The following is a 24,097-nucleotide window of genomic DNA, read 5'->3' as shown; positions in this document are numbered from 1 at the left end:
AGAGATGTTGTCTTTTGTCTTTGTGTAAGTTTGTTTATGGTTAATTAAATCATATTAGTTGTTAAATTGTGCTTGACTTCTAAAAATTAAATGGCATATTAAATTAATAATTCGGTCATATCAACATGATTAATGGCTGTATCTCACAAGTCATTAAAATATAGCACAGTTATATCAACAATGTTTTTTTATTGTGCTGTTTTATGTGAACTGTCTTCTGTGCCCAGCCGTCCCTGGTATATTGGCTTCGTCACCTCCACGTGGGATGACAGCTGTGCTGGTGTCTACAAGGTTCATCCGGCTGAGTTGGCGAGCCCCAGCTGAATCACGTGGCAGTGTTCTTCATTACTCCGTGTACTACATGCGTGTTGGCAGTGTCAGGTGGGGACAGGATATTACGCTACATGGAAACAAACCACTTAAAATATGTGCATGCATTATTGGCAAAAGCTGAATTAAAATGGCACTTTAATATTAAAGCGAAAGCACTGATTCTCGTATGGAATTGTTTTTTTATGCCTCCCATAAATATCTCTATCCTTCTTGCAAGGTTCAGGAATTTAAAACACTTTAATCCCTTCTGCACTTACATTTATTGAGAGCTTCTTTATTCCTATTGAAATGATAATTAAGTCTAGGAATACATCCCTAAATGGATTATGCATTGACTACAACAGTATTACCCATATTGCAATATCCCCAGCAATATTTCATAAAAACAATTTAAAATGAGTTTACAAAGCAATTTATGTCTTGATCATTGAAGGCTTTGTTACTCAACTGCTACTAATTGCTAACTATTCACATAGCAATTTAAGATTTAATAATCGGAAACATTTTAAAATGTGAATTTGTATTAGGCTTCAGGGTGTGAAGTGTGCCCTGTAACTCACACCCACCTTCTGTCTGGTCTCTCTATTTATGTGCAATGAAGGAGGGCCATTGCCTGAACCTATCACCGAAATATTTTTATTTTTAAGGCCACCGTGTTATTGATGGATATGTTTTTTTTTGTTATTTGTGTTGGTGCACCACTGCCAACACAGTATCATCAAATAATGTATGGTTAAAGAAGCACATTACAACTCTATTATTTCATTTAGCCAAGCTGAAATATATAGGCGACAATAATGTTCATTCTTATTCTTTGGGTCTTTCGGTAAAGCCACGTAGATAGAAAAATTATGATAAAAAATATAAATATCACGACGACGTTTCGATCGCAACACAAGCAATCGTCATCAGGTGAAAAAATATATATAGTGGGAGGGCTGCTGAGGCAGGATGTTATAAAGGTTTGTGATGTGTGTAACCCAAGGGTCATAAGCGAAGTCGGCGGGGCTAGAGATGAAATTTGCATGTAGATGTAAGATCGGAGAGCTGGGCTGCCTCCACTACGACGACGCTGTGGAGGTGGCCATTTTATTGTGAGAGATTAGCATGTCAATGTAAGAAAAACTAACAACAATGTTCATGATTAGCCATAGTCCAGTTGTGGATGATGACCTTCCCAAGCCATCATCATCTCTCATGTTCCCTCAGTGCAACAACGCACATAGCAGGGAAATAATAAAATAATATAAATATAAAACAATAAAAATTCTCACGACGTTTCGACTGCAACACAAGCAATTGGATTTCACACCTGACGACGATTGCTTGTGTTGCAGTCGAAACGTCGTGAGAATTTTTTTTAAATATTTATATTATTTTATTATTTCCCTTCTACGTGACTTTACCGAAAGAACCAAGAATATGAATGCCTGCAGTCACGAAAACTTTAAATCAAAATTTAACGCACATAGCATCTGCAAATGAGTTTCATTCATCGATCCATCTCCAGCAAAATATACCTTCGGTTGCATTCCCTCCTTTGTTGTTGCCTCTACTATTCTCACTTCCTGGCCATCATCAATTCTCGTGATCTGTGCTGCCTAAGCTTACATTTGTTTGTTAATCGCCAAAACTGCATTTAACGTTTGTGCTATAATCCATTGCTCCTTATTTTGAGAGGTAATATGGTGGCCACACTTAACAATGGGGGAAGTGTTAAACCTTTCAACAGATTATTCGATGTAAAATCTTAAGATAAACAATCATAATATTTGACAATGTTCTTTTGCAGAGATATATTGTGTATGCAAGTATTTTATGGTTTCAAACATATACGTAGTTGTGATGGAGTTCATCACAAAGTAACCTTTCATTAAAGTATATAGCTTATATGGTAATGAAATGAGGACTGTGTCTGTTGCTGTAGTCTGTGGCAAACTACCATTGATGTTGCTGCAATGTACAGGCAAAACACTAAATGTGGACTTTACAAGTAGAATGGGAAACAGCTGCTGGAGATATAATTTCCAAAAGCACAGAGTAAAAACTCGTTTTGGATCAAAAGTTCTTCACCACAAAGAATACATCTATCCACCAAGATGTATATAAATGTGCTATTCCTTACATTCTTCTAGTATAAAAAAGCGTTACAATCAATGTCAATTATAAGTATATATAACCTCCACTTAGTCCAGTATGAATGTTACGTTATTACAGTAATTAAATCCACAGGAGTGAAATCACACTCGCAGAGCTGCATGGGGCTAGGGACACAGAAACCTGATGTCCTGCCTCAGGAATGGAGCGAATGACTTGCTTGGTTAATTTATAAAACAGTTGTGGATCTTGGTGCATACAGGCAGGTCATTTTGGAAGGTGTCCAGTTTATACAAATTATTGCATTTAATACTTTTGAAGTTCTGTGCAAAGCTAGTTACTACTGGCCGAGACGAATTAGAGAATCTATCGAAATTTAAATTAATCAAAATAACTGTAACCGTTTGGATAGCTACCGCCTTGGTGCTGCTTGGAAGAGAATCAAATAATGCATGATTTAAATGCATGCCTATACAGGTCACCATGCTTCAATGGGGATTACCTTTGAATAGACAATAACAGGTACTGCTATTTTTGTACACACAATCGACAGGAGGTACAACAACAATGGGTGTGCATAATGAGCATGCATAATGTACGTTGATTACCATATAAATAACCCAAACCGGCAATGGATATCCATTGCCATTTAAATGCATTCATTAATCTCCATTTCGCTCAAGAAGGGCTCACAAGTGAAGTCATCACATCTACCCCTCTATTTAAGAAACGAAACAGGAGCATTTCTCCATAAATCTGGCTGTCGCCTGATGAAGCTAGTTGTAATTACTGGCGAAATGTCATATGCAGATTGTAAATATTGTGGCTTTGCTCTCCAACACACCGCTGTGCTGTACTAGTCACAAATTGGCCACGTTCTGTTTACGTAACAAACCTGACTAATTGGCTGTGTCGGATGGTAGTGAGTTTTGGTTTTACGACAGCATTTATACTTACACGATCTAACCCCCAAAAAACCTGTTTATGGATGATATTGGTCGCTAAAGTCTCCGCGTTCAACTGATATCGTGCTGTGCATGCTCATAAGAACATTGGTATCTGACTGCCTCTGTCTCGTTGCAGAGAACGCCGTGTTGATACTCTTCAAGTCAGTGAACTACAGTTGGTGGTCGGTGAGCTGAGACCTGAAACTGGCTACAGCTTCCAGGTAGTGGCAGTCAATCAGGCTGGTCCAGGCGAACGGTCTGCCCCACTTCGTATCACCACACAACCTGAAGGTATAGGCATCGCACCAGGGCGGTTGTCTGTAACACTCAGGATTGGATTGTTACTCTGTTATCTGGCACTTGGCCATTTGGAATGCTCTGTTAACAGGGGTCTGTCATAGACGGCAATACAAATATTCCTTCGTCTATCCATAAAGATTCCTGACAGCCATCTGGCATCTTGCCGTGCACTTATCATAGATCTGTTGTTTACCCGAGTTTCAGGACGCCGCCGAGTGGTGAAACGAGCGGCAGTGCGTACATACAGTACTGTACTGCTGTATATTATACCAAGGCCGTAGCCATGGAGTCAACATTGGGGGGGGGACCAAATCTTCCAGGGTGTCTGGGGGTCCCAACCCAGAAAAAAAATCTAAATTTGAAAACTCATTTCCTGCCTGAAATATGAAAAAATGCAATAACACATGGGATGGACTTTGTTTTTTACAATAATATCTAATAGTATATTCTATTCAATTCTTCTGTTTTTTTCTTTTTTACCTTTTCTTGTTTCATTGTATGTAATGGCAGAGATTAGGGATTAATAAAGTACAACCCTAACCACAATCACATAAACAGAAATCTATGCATTGATTTATATGAAGACAAGTCCAGATATTGTGGCCAAGGTTTAGCAAACTGTAGTTTGTATTTACATAGCATAGCAATTATTTTTTTATAGCAAAATATTGGGGGGGACATTTTGAGCATATTTGAATATTGGGGGGGAGATATGTCCCCCCAATCTATATTATAATTACGGCCTTGTATTATACTCTACATGGTCCCACTGGTTCTCTATAATAAACTTAGAATGCTCTACAACTGGCTGGTGAGTATCTCTATAAAATATTGTATTTTAATATCACAGTTAAAATTTAGGCTTAGTGTCTTTCTTGAAAAGTATTGCGTACTTGGAAAATTAAGTTTATAACTTTCAGATAACCGGCGTATTTAATTAATCAGCACCCTCCATTCCCCATAGAAGCCGGATAACAGAGCTTTTGCTGTCGTATGCATTACACTACAATACAGATGCGGTTTAATTCTCGACAAAACCTAACAAGTATAATTTCACAACTAAAAAAACATTAAAACATTTCCAAAAATATACGCGTTTGATTGAAACATGAGAATATTCAATCTCTGTGTTACTCTCGTTTTTTCTTTTGAGTAGAAGGGACTTTATATGGAGAGCAGTCAATGGTGCAGATAAAATAGGATATCTCATTGGTTCTGTATAAGTAGTCCATATAAATGACGTGGCATGAGCCATGCTACCATTAAATAAATTATACTAAGCCCAGCTGAAGAGACCGTTTAATAATGATAGTATCCCTCGTTGTCACACTTCTGCCATAAATGATGATTTTTATACAGGAGACCCTTGAACATTGTCGGGGTTACGTTCTTAGAAAGTGTCGCGAAAGCCAACGGCGATGTTCAATACTTAAGCATGTTACTGCCTTGCCCAAGATTGCATGAAATGCTGAAAAAGTAGCAGAGATCGATGTACTTATGCAATTTGTGGACTTCTATACAGTAAAACCTCGTTATTTCGGTATTTGATCATTCGTTATTGGGGATAATTCGGCACGGCTGCGCTTTCGGCAAATAGTGTATATTAGTAATTCGCCACGAGCCAAATTGCCGTACCGAATGGTCCAATTTTGGCAAACCCGTGGAGTCACGCCGTGTGCCACGACCAAAACGATGACTCAGTTTAGTGGCGGCGAGCATGGTGAGCGTTCGCGCAGAGCTGGGAAGTAAGTAAAATGTAAAGTTTAATACTCTTTGGTTCTTTCGGTAAAGTCACGTAGGTATAAAATAAATTAAATTAAATTGCCGTGGTAAGAGGTTATACAACTCTTCTCTACCACTTCAGCAAAAAATTATTCTTGCTGTGGTTTTCCCACCTGATGACGGATGCTTGTGTTGCGCCCGAAACGTCGTGATTTATTTTATTATATACCTACGTGACTTTATCGAAAGAGCCAAAGAGTATGGATCCCTGCAGTCACGAAAACTTCAAATCTAGATTGTAAAGTTTAAGTTAGTGTAATTTGGCGTCTACGTTATAATTTAGAGATAAAGTGAACATACAGTATAGTAAGTGTGCATTAAGCCTCCCTCCACAACCTCTGTCAACTACCACATGGAACCTACCTCATCCTCCTTCGTCTGTAGTGCTGGTTACTAATGGAAGTGTTAACTTTTTTCGGAAAATAATTTTTGGATAACAAATTTAGATTGTTGTTGTTGTTGTATTGGAACAGGAGACACGGGGGAGTACCATTGTACGTCATTTGGAATATTGGATAATTCGGCAAGGCCAGAGCCCCATATGTGTCGAATTAACAAGGGTTTACTGTACTTTATTTATTTATTTCGTGACTTGCTAAGCTTTCTTATATTTTGCTCTCCTATTGGGTTTTGTATTTTTTTTTTTACTTTCTGACCCGCCACTACCGGACATCTGTGAAAGAGCTTCAAAGCTCATCAGATTCTTCCTTTCAAAATTATAAATATTCTGATTCTTAATTGATAAATTGCATTACAGGCAGACCTCGCGTAGCGCTCAAGATGCGTTCCAAGAGAAGTGAGCGCAAATCGAATCGGATGCTTTCCTGACAGCGTTATTTCTTCCGTATGAGTAATATATGAGGGCGTCATTGGGGGTATCGGTAAGAGCGCTAATAATAGACATGGTACATTTTTTATAAATATGACGTTTTTTTAATTATAATAATATCAGCATCTTCCACCTGATGCTCACGACCTACAACATCCTGATACTCGCCCACCTGGAACCCCCATCACCTGCATTTTAACATCCAAAGTGAAACTTTTCCTTGACAGTTTAGTCACATTTCCAGAACTAAAACTCGCAGGCTTTTTTTCCCAGAAATGGGTCTAAAAAACTCACAAAAACCCACCAATAAGCAGAGAGACCATAGTTTGGTTAATAGGCAAGAGCCTGCTGATGAGTCTCATAGAAGTTGAAACAGGTCCAGGGTACTCTTTGACTTAACGGTAATGATCTGTATATTTTGACAGTGAAACACCCTTCCACCTTGATTGCTTATGTTACAAGGAAAATCACAAAGTGATTACAAAAAAAGCATACCTGCCATTCCGTCTTCAGCAGGACTGATTTCTGAGGCATTGCTACAAACTCGGGTTGTGGTCCTAATTAAAACACCTGAGCACTTCCATTGGCTAATCATTATTTATTTTTACTTCCACATTTTATGATTCAATGTAATGAAATCTAATTAAACCTTATAAAGTAAAATGATTGTCTTAATATTGTTGTATGGTATTCACATGTCAGTTTGAAAACACAACTGAGAATAATTAGCACTCTAAATGAAATTGAACTTTTAGGATGTTTTATTTTAGGTGGGTGGCATGATACAAAACTTTTCATAAGATTAGTACAGTTGTGATCGATTTGAATTTTCTGAAGCCCATTCCTTAAAACAAATGTTTGGCAGACCTGCTGATGGAACAGTAAAAGGCAGTTTGAGAATGGGTGATGGTGCCCTCCAAGTGACTGAAAACTCCGTACAGATAAAGGAGTTACAGCTCTGTGGGGTTGAACTGAATTAAATTTCGTTTGGAGTACCATTTTTGAATATTGCAATGTAATGCTTTTAGACGGTAATAGAGGCAAAGACAATATATAACTCAACTCCTACATGACTTTACCGAAAGAACCAAATAATATAAATTCCTGCAGTCACTAAAGTTTTGAGTCAAAATTCAATAGTTGCTGTTGGATGTCTCTTTTGCAATGAAAGTGCACAAAACAAGATAATTTATAGACCTACTAGCTTTACTACCCGGCTTCGCCCGAGACTTGGATTTGTGTCTTGGATTAATAGACGGCCTACACGGAGGGTGGGGGGATGCGTGACGTCAGCAGGCACACTGCGTGACGCTGCCGCATGCGGGTGACATCACAGATGTGACGTCACCGCTCACTTGCCGTGCAAAATATATCCATTATTGTACCCCGCCTCCCAAAAAATACAAAAGTCTATTTTTATACTTTTTACATTGTGTACAGTCTGGAAGCTAACCCACATGCCAAATGTCTAGTTTGTTGCATGTTCGGAAGTATGCTAAACATTTCGAACAGACACACATTCACAAATTTCCCTTTTATATATATAGATATACCCATTAAGTTATAAAGTAAACTTGAATAGAAATGTCGCATTATATTACTTCTGAAGTTGTACTGAAAACTTGCTGATTATTTAATTGTTTGTGTTTGTCCAGTACAAGTTCCAGGACCGGTTCTAAACCTACACGTCGTAGCCATCTCGACCACCTCAGTGAGCCTCCAATGGGACCCTCCTGCAAATGTATTCAGCCCCATCATGCATTACAAACTCTACTACATGCAGCTCGATGGGGAGGCTACCACTGAACACGTGAGTGTCATGTCCTAAATTTTCCATTACACATGTGACAGATAAGCCATTCACTTGTGAATGTGTAATGACTTCCAACCCTTAGGTATACGTTCACACCTCTGTTACATGTACGCAACGTTGCTCATCATGACACCTATACCAAATGTTTACGAGACTTTATCCCCAACCTTTTGTTTCCCACATACCACAAGGGGGCTTCCTCAGTGACACGTGTCAACCTATATTTTGAACGAGAGGACATATATGATTAAACAGATTCCCTTTACTTAAAAAAACAACTATTTTGGAATTCTCTACTCCTCTCCCAGGAATCTTTCTCATTGAGCACAACATACTCTTTGGAAGTTTATTGAAATGTGATCGACTGCTCTTTTTATACTAACATTCAAACTTTGTGAGATATTTTTAATTGTTCGAGGTAGTTGACATGTCTCCGGTATATTACGTGTTGTTTTTAGTCATTGTTTCATTTGAACTAGTTAATATATTAGAATAGATCATTAAAACTTTTCAAAATAGCAAGCAGTGCAAATGTATTGTTCGCTTTGGATATAAAATGGTTTCATCTGCTACTGACACTGATGAATTATTGTTCAGTGGAATGCTACTTATGAATGTTACTTCAACATAAAGTAGAAATAATAAAACACAAATATGAACACAAGATCTACAGCTATAATACCACCATTTAAGATAACCTAAGTTTCTCTGAAGAATTGCTTTTCCAAACAAGTTTCATTTGTCAATACATTTCACAATGCCACCTCTGCCATAGGGTACAAAAAAACACCCTCTTTGCCCCACTGGTCTACATAGATAAGGTGGCATATCAGTGAACAAAGAGCATCGCTTGAAAAGTCAAACCGTTGTGAGGAAAATAAGAGGTGGAGGCTTATATGCCCAATATTAGAGCGCACTAGGCAACACCGCTACGCCAATACTTGTGGTTGTCATGCAGCTGAGTCACGTCGTCCCATAATATTTCGATGACCTTTAAATTGTCATGAATTGTGTGTCTCCAATTGCTTCTCTGTTACATTTTTCTTTCTCTGTATTCTACTTCATTGCCTGCCTTGTAATGCAATTCTCATCCATACGATATAGATGGCCTTACCATCGTAATAGTCTCATCCTGATATCATCCATCTTTGATAGACGAATGTGGATCGTTACCTCTTGGTTGGTGACCTCGTCCTTCCAGACTATCCCAATGCTCTTTTGCAGCCATGTCTGGTGTGCTGCTTCAAGATGCTTCATGTTTGCCACGGTGCCGTGTTTCCATCCATACAGCAAAATTGTTTCTGCTATTAGTTGATATAGTCTGATCTTGTCCATTCTAATTAGTATCTTATTTTTCCAATTAAATTTCATCTTCCAAATGTTCCATTTTCTTTTCCTTCCCTGGCTTTAAAGTCGTTATCAGCGTGCGTGTTACTGGACAGAAAACTGCGCAAATATAAAATATTCTCTTCAGTTTATCTATGCTTTCAAATGATCTTAGTCATAAAATCGCCAAGTTCCTACTTTCAGGATTTGTGTTTTATTCGCATTTAAATGAGGTAAAACTTAAAAATTATACTCTTTCACCATTTTAGTCGATTCCTGCATTTTAGCCTACGCACAGTCTGTCCGAGCATTATAATCCACAAAGTGCAGTTTATATTAGATTGTCATCATTGACTCATGCCAGACGCAACACCAAGTTTGTTGGCTCTCTTTTCATCACTATGTCAATTATCAGAGCAATGGTGAAATCACACAACCTTGTCTCACTCCTGAGATTAACCCAAACCTTTTTCTTCACTGGCTATCTTGCCTCGCTGCACATCTAGCTCCAGTGGCGGCTCCTGCAAAATCTCTCAGGGGGGGCAAATGTCTGGATGATTGATAAGGATAAGGTCCACCCATGCAATGGATAAATTAACAGCTTAAGCATGTAAAGGCAACTTCACTTCTTTAATACTAATGAAAAATAAAGTGACTCTTACAATACATCTTATTTGTTTCTGTACTCACTATTAAAACAAACCACTCAAGTTTATTTTATTAAAGATTCCACTAGGTGGCCACAAATTATATTGTTGGATGAAACGTGCTTACGTATGATGACGTAAGCACGTATGATGACGTAAGCACGTTAGGGCGAGCCCTCCCGGAAGCCATAGAGAATGCATTGCAGCGCCTCCGTTCGAAAAAAAACATCTTTGAATGTAAGTCTATGGGGCCGCTCGGGGCGATTCTCAGCTGGAGGGAAATCGCCCAAAAAGAGGCGGTACTCCACAGAACGTAGCATGACGCTGATTGGACTATATCCAGAGGCACAGTGACGGCTAGCGTGACTCTGTGGTTCAATTACATTGGTGATGCGTCGCCCAATCGCCCTAATGAAGAAACCGCCCCTGTCTAGCTCCCATATACAAGTGTTTGATGCCTACGATCTTCTCAGGTACTCTGGTATCCCATAACTTTTTAAAATATATACCATAGTGACAACATGTACGTATAGTCAAAATCGTTTATAAAGTCAGCAAAAGTATGGTCAGACCTCTCTTAGCGCTCAAGATGCCTTTCTGGAGAAGTGAGCACTCATTGAGTCGGTGCTAAAAGGGCACATTATACCATTGTATACATGGGGATGCATTCCCGATTGTGTTATTTATTTTTTATGAGAAATATATGAGGGCTTCGTTGGGGTATTGGTAATATAGCTAATAATAATACAGGTGTTAAACATTATTTCATGATTTCGATTTAAAGCTTTCGTGACTGCAGGGATTCATCTGAGGACAGCTGCTTGCGTTGTGGCCGAAACGTCGTGAGAATTATTTTATTATGTTTTATTTTTATTATTTTATTACTTCCCTTCTACGTGACTTTACCGAAAGAACCAAGAAGATACTTTCATGAATAAAGAATAATAAAGTACAGTTTTAGCACTGGTAGATTGCGCACTGTGCAGACAATACGCCGTTGCCTCGCCCCCAACCCCCACCTATCTCTGCCCCCAGCTCCCCCTACCCCACACCCCCACCCCTCCCTCTCCCTCCTTGCTCCTCCCCCTTTCTTACCTATATAACCTCTTACCACGGCAACTCTCTCTCCAAGTTCAGCAAAAAAAACGTCTTGCTGTGGTTTTCCCACCTGATGATGATTGCTTGTGTTGCAATCGAAACGTCGTGATTTAATTTATTTATTTTTATACCTACGTGACTTTACTGAAAGAAGCAAAAAGTATAGTATTCCTCCTACAAGGCAGCAGAGGTCGCAAACGGGTTTTGATTCCTTACCCGTACCCGGCCGCACCAGGGTCGCAAACGGGTACCCGTACCCGGCCGTACCCGTACCCTACCCATACCCGGCCGGGTACGGGTAGGGTACGGGTAGGGTACGGGTATCGGGTACCTGATTACGACCTCTGGGATGAAGCCATGTTGCAGGCGCGGGTGGGTTGATTCTAGGAACTTGAATTGTGAGAAGAGACAAGACGTTGGGAAATGAGTGACAAACAGTTACTCACCAGTGACTTACGGCCTACCCGTACCCGTACCCGGCCGCACCAGGGTCGCAAACAGGTACCCGTACCCGTACCCGGCCGGGTACGGGTAGCCGGGTATCGGGTAGGGTACGGGTATCGGGTACCCGGTTGCGACCTCTGCAAGGCAGTGGTGGGAGATGAGTTTGGAGAAGCTGCTGCACTCCCAATCCGGGTCATTCTCAGAGAAGAGTTCCAGGACCTCCGTGATCTCAGTGATGCCCTCAGTCTAAACTTCTGTGGTGGAGTTTCTTTTAGGTGGAGCCTGAGACTATAACCTCTGCCCTGTGAGTTCTCAGCTGGCTAAATAAATGCTTTACTGTAATAACATGTAAAACACTTTTTTTTTTTTAATTAAATTATGACTAAGAATCGTGATAATCGACTCACGGGGTGGGGGGGGGGGAATCTGGTTAGCCCAGAGCTCTCAATGTCACTCGCATTGCCTGAGTGAATGATGGGGGTGGGTGCGTTTACTCGGCCAGTACTGCATGTTCTCTTGCCCATCGCGGGGGTTGCATTCTTGAAAATAGCCACAATTGGCAAATCTGTGATCCGCAAATTCAGAGGCATATGGGTAAAAAAATTGTTTGGTTCACAGTTCGAAATACAACCCTCTCTCTCCTTATGTTTTATGTTACCCTACATTAACCCATAGATGAAACAGGAAGTGTTTTGTTATGTAAAATATTATTCATATTTTATATAGTGATCATTAATCACTAAAAATACATAACCAAACAAATAAAGATATATACTAGAGGTCTGAACATGTGCATCCACATGTCCGTACCTCGACACTGCCTCTATACCATGGCTCCATCAAATTCAAGAGTATCTGAAGACACCAACCATGCAGGAGATCCAACAGGCCATGAAAAAACTCAGCAATGGGCATGTGGCCTGTCCTTAGTACATCTCCCCCGAGTTGCTCAGATGTGCAGAACATCAATCAGTTTAGCCCATCATGACCTCTTCTCAAAGGACTGGAAGTTTGGTTTGGCCATGTTTGTTTGTTGTAGTACGGAGTTAGAATGATGGCTTTAATCTAAGTTGTCTTGTGGTTGTTGTTGTTGTTGTTTGACTTGCATCCCACTGGGATTTTTGCTGAGCGTTGGTGTACAATGCTTTTTTCTGGAAGACTTTGCAGTTTTTTCCTGGATTTTTCTGTTTGCGCAGTCACTTTAAGATGTTTTCTTGTTAATGTTTTTGTTTTTTGTTTGTTGCGGTTGCACCCGATTCAAGAGCCGAATGGCTCATAGGGCTACACCAAATAAATGAAACTGAAAAACTGAAAACTGGTCGAGTTCTAGCCGAATAGAGGGAAGGTATGATTATGACCCTCTACAAGGGCAATAGGCCGATGTCCTGTGGCAACTATTGGCCTATTCAGTTGTGCTCAATGCCTGAAAAGGTATTTGCAAATGTTCTTCTTGTACATTTGCACCCTCTACTCATGCGGCGCTATTGGCTGCAAGCAGTCTTGATTCGCAAAAGAGCGATTTACCATGAATGAATGCTAGCTTTTCATCTTCTACCGTGAGTTCTACAAACCCCAACAGGATGTACACATTGACATAAAGGCTACTTTCAGCTCGCATTATTGAAGGCTTTGAGAGCCATGGAAACTCTACTTTTTCTGGTTAATGTCATCTATAATCGGTTATCTGGGTCAATTTGACGTATCCAGATGGGTAGGACTTATCTGGACATTTCACGACACTATCGGGCGTCCGCCAAAGCGGCTTCCTTGCCCCCGCCCTCTTCTGCATCGCAATTGACTGGATCATGCCTATGTGCTTGAATGCCTTTGGCAAAACTGTCAAGAGAACATTTGTTTACTGATCTAGATTATTCTGCTGATGTTATTTTTACAGAAGACTCAGCAACATGGCCCATAACATTGACTAGTTTTGACCAGGCAGATAACATTCCTTAAACCTCCTGGACAAAAACTAAACTTAATAATTAGATTTTTGTGGCTCTGCTCCTTCCCACATCTATATATGCTGGGTCAGGCACTGGAATCTACCAATAGGTTCACATATCTGGGCAGTAACATAGACTCCTCCAAGTATTCCACCGATACCGATTTATGCATCGGCATTGCCAATCCATCTTTAATAATTGCAACTCGGTCATGATTGGAGATAGAGCTGAGCCTATCTGCAAAACTGCCAATATAACTTCCGTGTTGTTTCAGTTTTGTTGTATGGGGCTGAGAGATCTGCATTATGCTGAAGGCTGACTCAGATAAGATACGGGCTTTCCAGTGTTGCATCCTTGGCATCAACTGGTTTGACTTTGTCAGCAACAATGGGGTTGCAGAGCGCATCGGTCTGGGTGAAATTTCCAGCCTGGTTGCTGCAAGGCACCTGGCTCTGTTTGGCAATGTCAGACAGATCCCTGTCAACAGAACCGCTCATGTTGCTCTCAACTTCTGCGTTGCTACCCAATGACATGGCACAAGATCTGGCAGTGACTGGCAATGGTTCCCACGCTGGCCCAGACACAACTGGTTTCAGCAGGCTAGGACAAAATTTGGGAGCCTTGGCTGATGACACTTTAATGCTGCGGATAACCGATCGACGTGGGGGGTAGTACGAATCGCACTGGTCAAGCGCATCAGTGAGTTTCAACATTTGTGTCTGTATGTTTCGAATGCTGGTAAATTGTATTATTACATCTGATTTCTGGTACTTTTTGGAAGAGTGATGGTAAAACTGCCCACCCTTTTTTGGCCCCTCTCTCCCGATACTTTCCATTCATTGGCTGCCACATTCTGATGAGCCCCCCCCCCCTCTCCTCCCCCCTCAACTCGCTTTTAAGGGATTGCATCTTGAATCGTTGCCTCACTTGATGCAGCTAATCTGGCTGTGACTGTCCCACCTGATGACGGAGACTTGTGTTGCCTCCGAAACGTCGTGATCTTTATTTTATTTTATTATTTTTATTAATTTTGATGTTTTACCTACGTGACTTTACCGAAAACACCTAAGAATAGAATTGTGATATTTTCTCGTGCTGTAAATTGCTGACAAGAGTAGCTTATAGAGGCTTACACCGAGGTAAATAACTCTGAGCAGTGAATTTCTCTTCCCTTTGAGTATGAAATCGATTGGATGTGTTTAATGTGTGGCATGTCACAGGATCAGGACACCGATGGTCCATCCTTCACAAAGGAAGGCCTCAGGAAATTCACCCGTTACAGCTTCCGTGTGGTGGCCTACAACAAGCACGGGCCTGGGGTGTCCTCTGAGGACACTATCGTTCGTACATACTCTGATGGTTTGTGGCTTGCACCTTGACCTATGTAAAACTATATATATATTGGTACATAATTAGAATATAATTAAAAACTTTAAAGTGTTTTATTTTTTTGTAAGATATATTGTCTATAACGGGAAGGTTTTTTTTTTTATATAAACTTTTATATTAATGTAAAACATTTGTTTCAATAACTTTTTTTGGTGTTTTATTACACACTCATATCGAGGTGCTGTTCTCAGATTGTCCCATCTGTGATGCTCTATGAAAACATTGCAGAATATCACAAAGAGGAGTTTGTAGCTGTGCATAGGCCCCATCTGTATGTAGATATGTAGGTGGAACCAACATGCATACATATATGCACAATTCTTCAGTGTGATATAGTGTTGTGTATGTATGTACAAACACTCTTATACTCCCACGGAATATAGGAGTTCTCACAGACCACATGGGCACCACAAATTTTAGGATTTGTGGATAAGAAGAGCATAGATACAGAGGGTTCACTCTCCTGGAGTTATATTTTCGTTTTCCAAGTCTGGTTTGTATTCATCATGTTTCCATTGTTATGTGCAGTTTTGTTGGTTATATTCAGGATCAAGCTTTGTAAATTGTTGATTTTAATATATTTAAATGTACATCATTTATACAATATGCTGTCCAAAGTGTTAATAGACTGTTTTCTAATGCTTCCTCTATCTTGTGCAGTACCTAGTGGATCTCCACAGGAACTAATACTGGAAGTGGTGAACTCACAGGTAAGTGACTTTTATGGCTTTCCAAATCTGATATTACCCAGGTGTTATTACTTATCCACCCTACAACTATTATATTAATCCATAAGCTTCATTGCTTTGCGCACATTTTCTTTGGGATGAAAAAGTTGATTCAGGGCATCACAAACCCCTCATATATATTTTGCGTTTTAAACCCAGTGCCATTCACATGTAAGGAGTGTGCACATTTTCATTTAGTTTTCATAGCTTCATACAATGTAGATATTTGAAAATGAGATGGGGTGGCATGGTGGCAATATATTATTTCCCTTGCATGGTATGCAGGAAGTCATGGGTTCGATGCTGACCCTGATGCCGATATGCTTGGAATTATCATGTTTTCCACATAGTCCCATTGACTTTTCTCCAGGTCGTCCGGTTTTTCTCTCCACATTTATAAACTTGCCTTTAGATTATTTGGCTATGATACATTCCAACATAATACGCCAATTCTATGGGTTCGTGTGTGGCCAGATCACCTCTGCAAATGAGCTACTATCTCAGTCAGCTTTGCCTGGTAAATAAAATATCTTTGTTTAGAGCAACTCTCCACCGTTTTCAATTCTCATCCATGCGAACTCCATCCCTTACTGTGAGAGTTGATCTTAGCTAGACAACCACCAAATGCCTCAAATGAATGCCTGCGAGGGTCCATGAGTGCAGGTGGTTAGCCACAGTCGCAGCCCAGTGACATGTCTTGTGTTTGTTTATTCAGCCTTCGAAACTCACTCTCTCAATTGAAAACCAACGGCATATATCAAATATAAAATCAACATTGAATTGCATATAAATCTTGTATGAATCTATCGCAGCAGACCGATCAGGACAACACAATTCACAGGATAAGTCTTCAAGGAAAAAAGAGAAAGTTTCAAGTTTTATTTATTAGGTTTAGCCCTGTGAGCCATGCGGCTCTTAAGTCGGGTGTAACCGCAACAAACAAAATATGAACACAGAACATCCCAAAGCGACGACGCGCAAAAGAAACATCCTGGAATAAACCAGCAAATATTCCAAAAAAAAACTAATTAAAACGCTGTGTGCAAAAATCACAATGTGGTGTAAGCCAAGCATATATCTCCAACCATTACTAGGCAATGGCAGGTCTAAGAGAACCATCAAGGCGACGTTCAAGGCTAGTCCCAGAGTTCCTTGAACATGGAAGGTCTGCCAGTGCTATCTGTAAAGTAATGGAAGCATTTTAATTCCGTGTCTGACATTATAGCTCTTATTTTTGGACCTTCCTGGTGTCATTACACCTGTTTATTACAGCTCTTAAAATCACTGGAGCATAAAAAAATATTCACCTCGTACTTTTCTTCGTGAAGGATATATAGTTGGTCACTTTACAAATTATTTTCTTAACATAAAACATAAGGAGAGTTTGCGGATCACAGATTTGCCAATTGTGGCTATTTTCAAGAATGCAACCCCCGCGATGGGCAAGAGAACATGCAGTACTGGCCGAGTAAACGCACCCACCCCCATCATTCACTCAGGCAATGGTAGTAGTTATAGCAATAGGCCAAAGCGTTCTACGTATTGTAATTATGTGAGAGTAATTGCATAAACTCGAACCTTGACATTTGCAGAGTGTCCTTGTGCGATGGAAACCACCTTCACTGGAGACACACAATGGGGACATCACTGGGTACAAGATCCACTACCGCAAGGCGGGAAGGCGTGCTGAAGCAGAGATCGAAGAAACAGCACATTTGTCCTATCTTGCCGTGGGTATGTATGTTTGTAGACACGACATCAATGGGTTTTTGTTCATTCATGTCCATATATGCACACGGGGCACGACAAAACGAATTCCCGTTTTACCAAATGAACCCCGGCTCTTGCATAATGTCTGTGACGCAGTCATTTTTAGTCTGTTGATGGTCGGCGATGCGGCAATCGACTCATCTCGACGAGCTGCACACGATGCACTATTCAAAGTTAAATTTTTCGATGACGGATTTTGTTATGCTGATGTTTGGCGTTTCGACATCGCGGAGTAGCAGCACTGATTTCGGATTGATTGGTACCCCAGTCGCGGAGTTAAATACACCCCTGGAAAAAATTGTGTCCCAGAAATAAAATATTTAATTGCCTCGGCCATTTTGTATTAATTGGTACCCTGGGGTACGGCCATAAGGATCAAATATAAAACACCTCATTCATGTGTGTTTGACATGTTGGCCAGACAATGTATAATTATTATTGTACAAATGCAAATGTTCATTGGTGGGAGAGTCGATATTGTGCTTGCATATATATGTACTAAAACATGTCATGATGAGCCTCTGACACCTGCACCGCAGTATCTGCATTCACACAACATCCTAAGAGTAGAATTCATGAGGCTGCAACAAGCTTCAAATTCCACCCCATAGCACAGACCTAGGAAAAGGAAAACTTCTTTGCAGAATGAAAACAAATCTATCAATACAAATTACAAAATTTCTCGGTCTATCCAAGCAAATCTGATCAAAGTGAATCTGTGTAATGCTTCTCATTGTTCTTTTAATGCTTTGCAATTCAGGTTAAAAGAGCTAATGCTTTAGCTGTGTCCATTTGTCTGTATTTGTCGATCTATCTGTCTTCTCTGAAACATGTGGTCATGCGATGACTGTCTTAAAGAGGATCCAGTGTAAATACATTCTACCATGAAGTTGTTGTAATTAGGAACATAAAATAGAGAAAAGCAGGCCAATCATCAATGTTTTACCTAAAACCTATGGTGTTTTAAATGGACATTTTTCAGTCTTTTTGGTCAGTGCTATAATGTCCCATGCTCTCCGTGATGCCATTGCATTACATGTGACACACATGCTAACCTCCCCTCGCATTTGGCATCATCAAATGTGACGTCCTTTTGACGTTGTTACCTGCGACATTCATTTTGGGAGAGTTTTAACCACATCGACCCTTACACTGCTGAGGGGATTGCCTGTCCTACCTGCGGTAAATTTTACTTGTGTATTATGTTTTATATCCCTCTGCACATTATTATGAATGTCGATCTTAAATTTATGCATTTTATAAATTGTTTATTTAAATCCTTTTCGTCCAAGGCGATGACATCAAACCCCGTGTTCGTGTTCCTACCGATGGCTTCATAATATGTGACGCCATTGGAATCTATGTATGTTGAATTTCCTTCGCACGGTACGTCGCCAACCAGTGCCAATCAGAGGTGCAGGGGAAGGAAAATAAACTAAACACAAAACGCAGTTCTAAGGAAATTTCTTTTCAATGTAGATTTAAAAGTGCATAGCACCAGTGGCTTCCGAATATTGAAAAGAAGAGCATTCCAGATGGCTGCACAAGCGCATCTGAGAGCGTGCGATGCAGTGACCATCTTTGTTCGATGGCGAGCCAAAAGCCGCTGCGAGGATGACCAGAGTTTATGCTGCTTGGCTGATCAGCGAGGTATTGGTGGTTCATTTGTGGCAAGCACTTCGTATGTAATGAGTGTGTCTTTTGCAGGTTTTTTGGGTTAAATCGCTTAAATATATAAATGTGTCGTTAAACCCGCCACCGCCCGACACAGCCAATTAGTAAGGTTTGTGACGTAAACTAAACATGCCAATTTGTTACTTGTACAGCACTAGTGTGTAGTGTATAGTGTAGTGTATAGTGTAGTATATAGTGTAGTGTATAGTGTAGTGTATAGTGTAGTGTACTTGTACAGCACTAGTGTGTAGTGTATAGTGTAGTGTACTTGTACAGCACTAGTGTATAGTGTAGTGTATAGTGTAGTGTACTTGTACAGCACTAGTGTGTAGTGTATAGTGTAGTGTATAGTGTAGTGTATAGTGTAGTGTACTTGTACAGCACACCTGTATGTTGGAGAGCAAAGCCACAACATTTACAATCTGTTGGCGGGTTTAACGACACGTTTATATATTTACGCGATCTAACCCATAACACCTGTATTATGGATGATATTGGTCGCAAAAGCCTACGTGTTAATAGACCTGTTAATGTATCGTTTGGCAACTGGAAGCCAATGCAGCTCTGCGTGCACTGGACGGCGGACATGGTCGGATCTTGCAGTACCCATCACAACACTTGACAGAGAATGTTGTACATGCTGCAGCTTGGTAATGTTTTTGCCAGACGTCCCATAGAGTAGTGAGGTTCGATAATCGAGCCTTGTCGATACTATGCTACATGCCACCGTGTTGGCTATGTCATGGCTCTAATAGTAGTTGAAAGTGTTGTAGAGTCATGATATTAAAATCGCACGATGGACACATAAGAACATAATACAGATTACAAACGAGAAGGGGCCATTTGGGCCACTTCGCTTGTTCAGTTACGTTAAGGAGATAGATTCTAGTATCTCATCAAGTGATTTCTCAAAGGGTCCCATGTGAGAATCAGCTTACACCACCTGTTTGAGCAGCCTATTCTACTCCCATCACTTTTTATACAAAAAATTGCCTCCTGGCCTCGGTCCTGAACTTCCACCTGAGGCATCTGGTGCTATTCTCCGTGTTAAGCGTGGGTGATATGTTGTAGACCTGAATAAAGTCCACATTAATTTTTCTCTCTTCTAGACTAAAGAGATTTAGTATTTGATCTGTGTATGATCTGTCATTGAGTCCAGGAACTTCTCGAGTTGCTCTCTAATGGACTCCCTCCAGAACAGTAATGTCATTTTTGTATAATGGTGAGCACTCCAAGTGGGGTTGAATGAGTGCATTCTATGCCTTTTAGCATGACATCCCTGGATTTATATTCAACACTTTTCACTCAACACCCAAGCATTGTAATGTATTTTTCATTCGCTGGTTTGTCTGGATTGAGGCCAGTGCTTAGTCAACTTTTAACTCCTAGATCCCTTTCATATGTTGTTTCCACAAGTTCCATACCTACTATGCGATATTTGTATTTTATGTTTTTTTTCTACCTACTTTTATTGTTTTCCATTATGTGTATTAAATTAAATTTGCCCTGGTGCCTTCCCAGTTTTGGATTTGGTCTAAATGTTTGTGCATTTTCTTTACTGCTGTTTTCCACATCCCCCTAGATCTCTATAATATGCATATTTCACCAGTTTTCTCACTGTATCAGAATCTAAGCTATTAATAATAGGAACAGCAATGGTTCCAGTACTGATCCCTGAGGTACTCCACTAATTACCTCTCCCCAATTTGTGGTTTCTCCATTTATGACGACTTTTTTTTATGACGTCAGACAGCTCTTGAGCCACTTGCTTGGATTCCCTAAAATGTCAGCGGCTTCGATTTTTAGTATTAATCTTTCATGTGGGACTAAGTATATTACGCTGTATGCTCAGTTTGTTTCCACCATCACCGTGCCATCTCACAAATCAAATAAATTAGTTAAGCATTTGCTTGATCTGCCTTTTCTGTTTCTATGTTGGCTTTTTCCTAAATCTGTTACTCTATAAGTAGTTCGCAAATTTAGATCTAATTATTTATTGCCCGAGCTTGCATGTAAACCAATTGAGACTAAATTGTCGGTAGTTATCTGGGTCAGTATTATCTCCTTTTTTGTGGATGGGTATTATATTTGCAATTTTCCAATCGGTTGGCACCTCCATGGTGTGAAGTGACATGCTTTATGGATGATGTCCCTAATTTCAACGTGTACCCCTGGATATGCACCTTCCAGGCCAAATTATATATTATTATTGAGTGCTTCTAGCCCCGCGAACACTTCTCTCTCCTTTATATGGAAATCTTTTTAGATTGAGGCTTGTACTTTAGCCTGAGGTATTGCATTTGTCTGCTTTGGTGAACACTTCTATGACGTGTTCATTTACTACATTGACCAGTTCCTGTCTGTCGTCTATAATTTCACCCTTTTCAGTTGTTACATCTTTTTTTACTTCCTACTTAAAAGTTATTTTTTGACTGTCATTTTGTAAAATTTATCATTCGAATTGGGTATTATTGCAAAGGTGATGTTCTTTCTACCACTTTCTTGACATTCCTAATGTCTTTTAAGCTGTACATGCAGATCTTTGTAGTGTTTTCTTGATATTTGTCCCTGTCGTAGGCTCTTACTTGAGCTGGATTTTTATTTGCTTAATTTGTGGATAAATATGTTTTGGACTGCTATAAGTGTTTTTTTGTATTTGATCATATATTTTTAATTGCTTGCCTATCAATCATTCTATCCTAGTCCCCTGCTGTAAAGCTTCATATCATTGCTTTAACATTTGCCTTGAGGAAGTTGATTTTTTTTTTCCTGGTGTATGTTTGATGTATAGTTCACATGAAACTATATTACTGTATAATCAAATTATCACCTCAGTATTATCATTCTGGCTCCAGGTCGGTACTTAATTAGCTCGTTCCTCTGCGACAGCATAGAGCCCAAACACTCTAAGATTTGTCAGTCTTTTAACATTTTAAACAATTTTAGAGCTAATTCCTCCATATAATGGGTAGGAGGGTTGACGGACTGACCATGCCATGCCCTTCGGGGCGGAGTGGGTGTTACCGCACTCCTTACACGTGACTTGCTGTCCATTCCCCTCAATTCTGTACTGGGTGCTCGCAGCAGCGCAGGGCCCATTTGAGTTACTGCGTAGTTAGATGAGAAGTGTGTTAAGCATACTTTGTTTGATGCTCAGTCGCTGAGTGAAAAATATCATGGCAGTGCCGCACCTAGGCGGTAAATAGCAGCAGTGGCGGCAAGTGTTGGCACCAAATGGGGTGAAGTATAGCCGCTCAAATCAGGTGTCGTAGCTGCGGTTCCAACCCTGCGAGCAGGAGGCCACCACGGGCAGTGATTTCACTGCTTTCTCGTGGTGTTTGCCCCAGGTCTCCACATTATACTCCACGTGGGAGACCATGAATACTCCAGGTTCTCGTACACAAGCGCAGGCGATAGCTTCTCTGGCGAGGACTCTGTGTTACCGGACGACACTAGCTCCGGGTCGCATTGCGACTGGGCGGTGAGCCTGCTGGCACAAGCGCACCAGCCGTGACGTGACCTGGGCCACGGGGCCGCCCCAACGTGACGAGTGACCTCGTGGGCCTTCTTCTATTAGAGGGGTCATGGGAGCAGGTTCTGTTGCGCACGTGGGTTCACATCACCATTTCAGTGTGTCAGATGGCCCCGATGTTTATTTTTTATGTCGGCCACAGTCCAAACTTGCATCCATCGCTCGCCTTTATATGTGTTTGTGGCGTGGAGTGAGGCTGCTGCGATCCAGAAGGGGTGGCGTTATTTATGTCCCGATGTATCGGAAGGATGTGGGTTGAGAGTCATTTTTTGGTACTCCCGGACGGCCGCTGTTTCACGGCGGTTTTGCCGCGAAGCGATGTGGGTGAGCACTAGGAGCCACTGGGTCGGTGTCGACTGCAACATGCATGAGATCGCACGCATTGCGATGTTCAGTTGCTTGTCGATAACTCGAGTGTGAGCACTGCGCCCCCGCATGTGAACAATACTCTCCCGTTGAACACACAAGGGTGAGCGTGGCAGTCCGCCAGCTGGAGCTCTGAAGCTTCCCAAGTGATATCTCGGCCTGCTCAGAGCCCTGTGCCTGGGACACCAGCTGCATTCAAAAAATGGTTGCCCCATGGAGTCTGGACTTGCGCACTGAATGGGCTGTGCAATCCACCCTTTGATCCACTTGCATTGTGTTGGAAATGTTCCTGAACTGGAAGACTGTTCCTGGTAGCTATTATAATGGCGCATAGGTTACGTGAGATTCACGCCCTGAGTGCTCACTCATCCTTGATGGTGGTAACCAAACAGAGGGTGCTCAGTATAGACCTCTCCTAAGTTTTTCCCGAAGGTGTGCCATCCCCTTTCCGTACAGTACAAGAAATGGTCTTTTCATCCTTTTGCCCCCATCCTCGTCAACTGGCAAAGGAGGCGAGACTGCATTTGCTTTACCTGGTCCGGGCTTCGCAGTTGACGTCGTCCGAACAGCTCTTTGTGTTGTATGGCTTTCAAAAGAGAGGACAACCAGCTTCCAAGCAGCATATAGCTGCATGTAGCTGCTTGGGTGAAATAATGTGTCAAGGGTGTAAAAGTAACATCTATTATCAAATGCTGTTAAACCTACACTACCAGGGCTGTCCTCGCAGAGAAGTATTTGTAACAGCGGGCGGTCTTATACTTGCCCACCTCCAGTATCGGATGGCTTTGGTATCGGTTCACCAAGTATCGACTTGGAACCAGGTTGATAATACAGTGGTACCTCAGTATACGTCGTTAATTCGTTCCAGAAGGTAGGACTTATACCGAAAATGACGTGTATCAAACGAATTTTCCCCATAAGAAATAAAGTGAAAGGAAATAATCCGTTCCTGAGTACTGTATAAGAAATTATATTTTATATGGCATGTTATACATTAATGGGATTGTATAAAATAATTTAGACACTACTTATTACTAAGATGCATACATAAAATAAATGCATAAATATATTAAAAT

At 40.8% G+C, this 24,097-nt stretch overlaps 1 protein-coding gene across 1 annotated transcript in view; it reads left to right on the top strand.

Moving 5' to 3' along the window:
- The window catches only part of LOC133358962 (neogenin-like), a 244,621-nt gene that overhangs the window by 104,437 nt on the left and 116,087 nt on the right, over window positions 1–24,097 (top strand). Inside the window, 6 exon segments of the mRNA XM_061577335.1 lie at window positions 228–381; window positions 3,514–3,668; window positions 7,944–8,098; window positions 14,783–14,921; window positions 15,612–15,661; window positions 17,272–17,413. Coding sequence (XP_061433319.1) covers window positions 228–381; window positions 3,514–3,668; window positions 7,944–8,098; window positions 14,783–14,921; window positions 15,612–15,661; window positions 17,272–17,413 — 795 coding nt within the window.

Source organism: Lethenteron reissneri, chromosome 64 (assembly GCF_015708825.2).
Source record: "Lethenteron reissneri isolate LAM-NWPU_2019-01 chromosome 64, ASM1570882v1, whole genome shotgun sequence".
In the NCBI taxonomy this organism is placed as follows: Eukaryota; Metazoa; Chordata; class Hyperoartia; order Petromyzontiformes; family Petromyzontidae; genus Lethenteron; species Lethenteron reissneri.
This window is presented reverse-complemented; position numbering and strand designations above follow the sequence as displayed.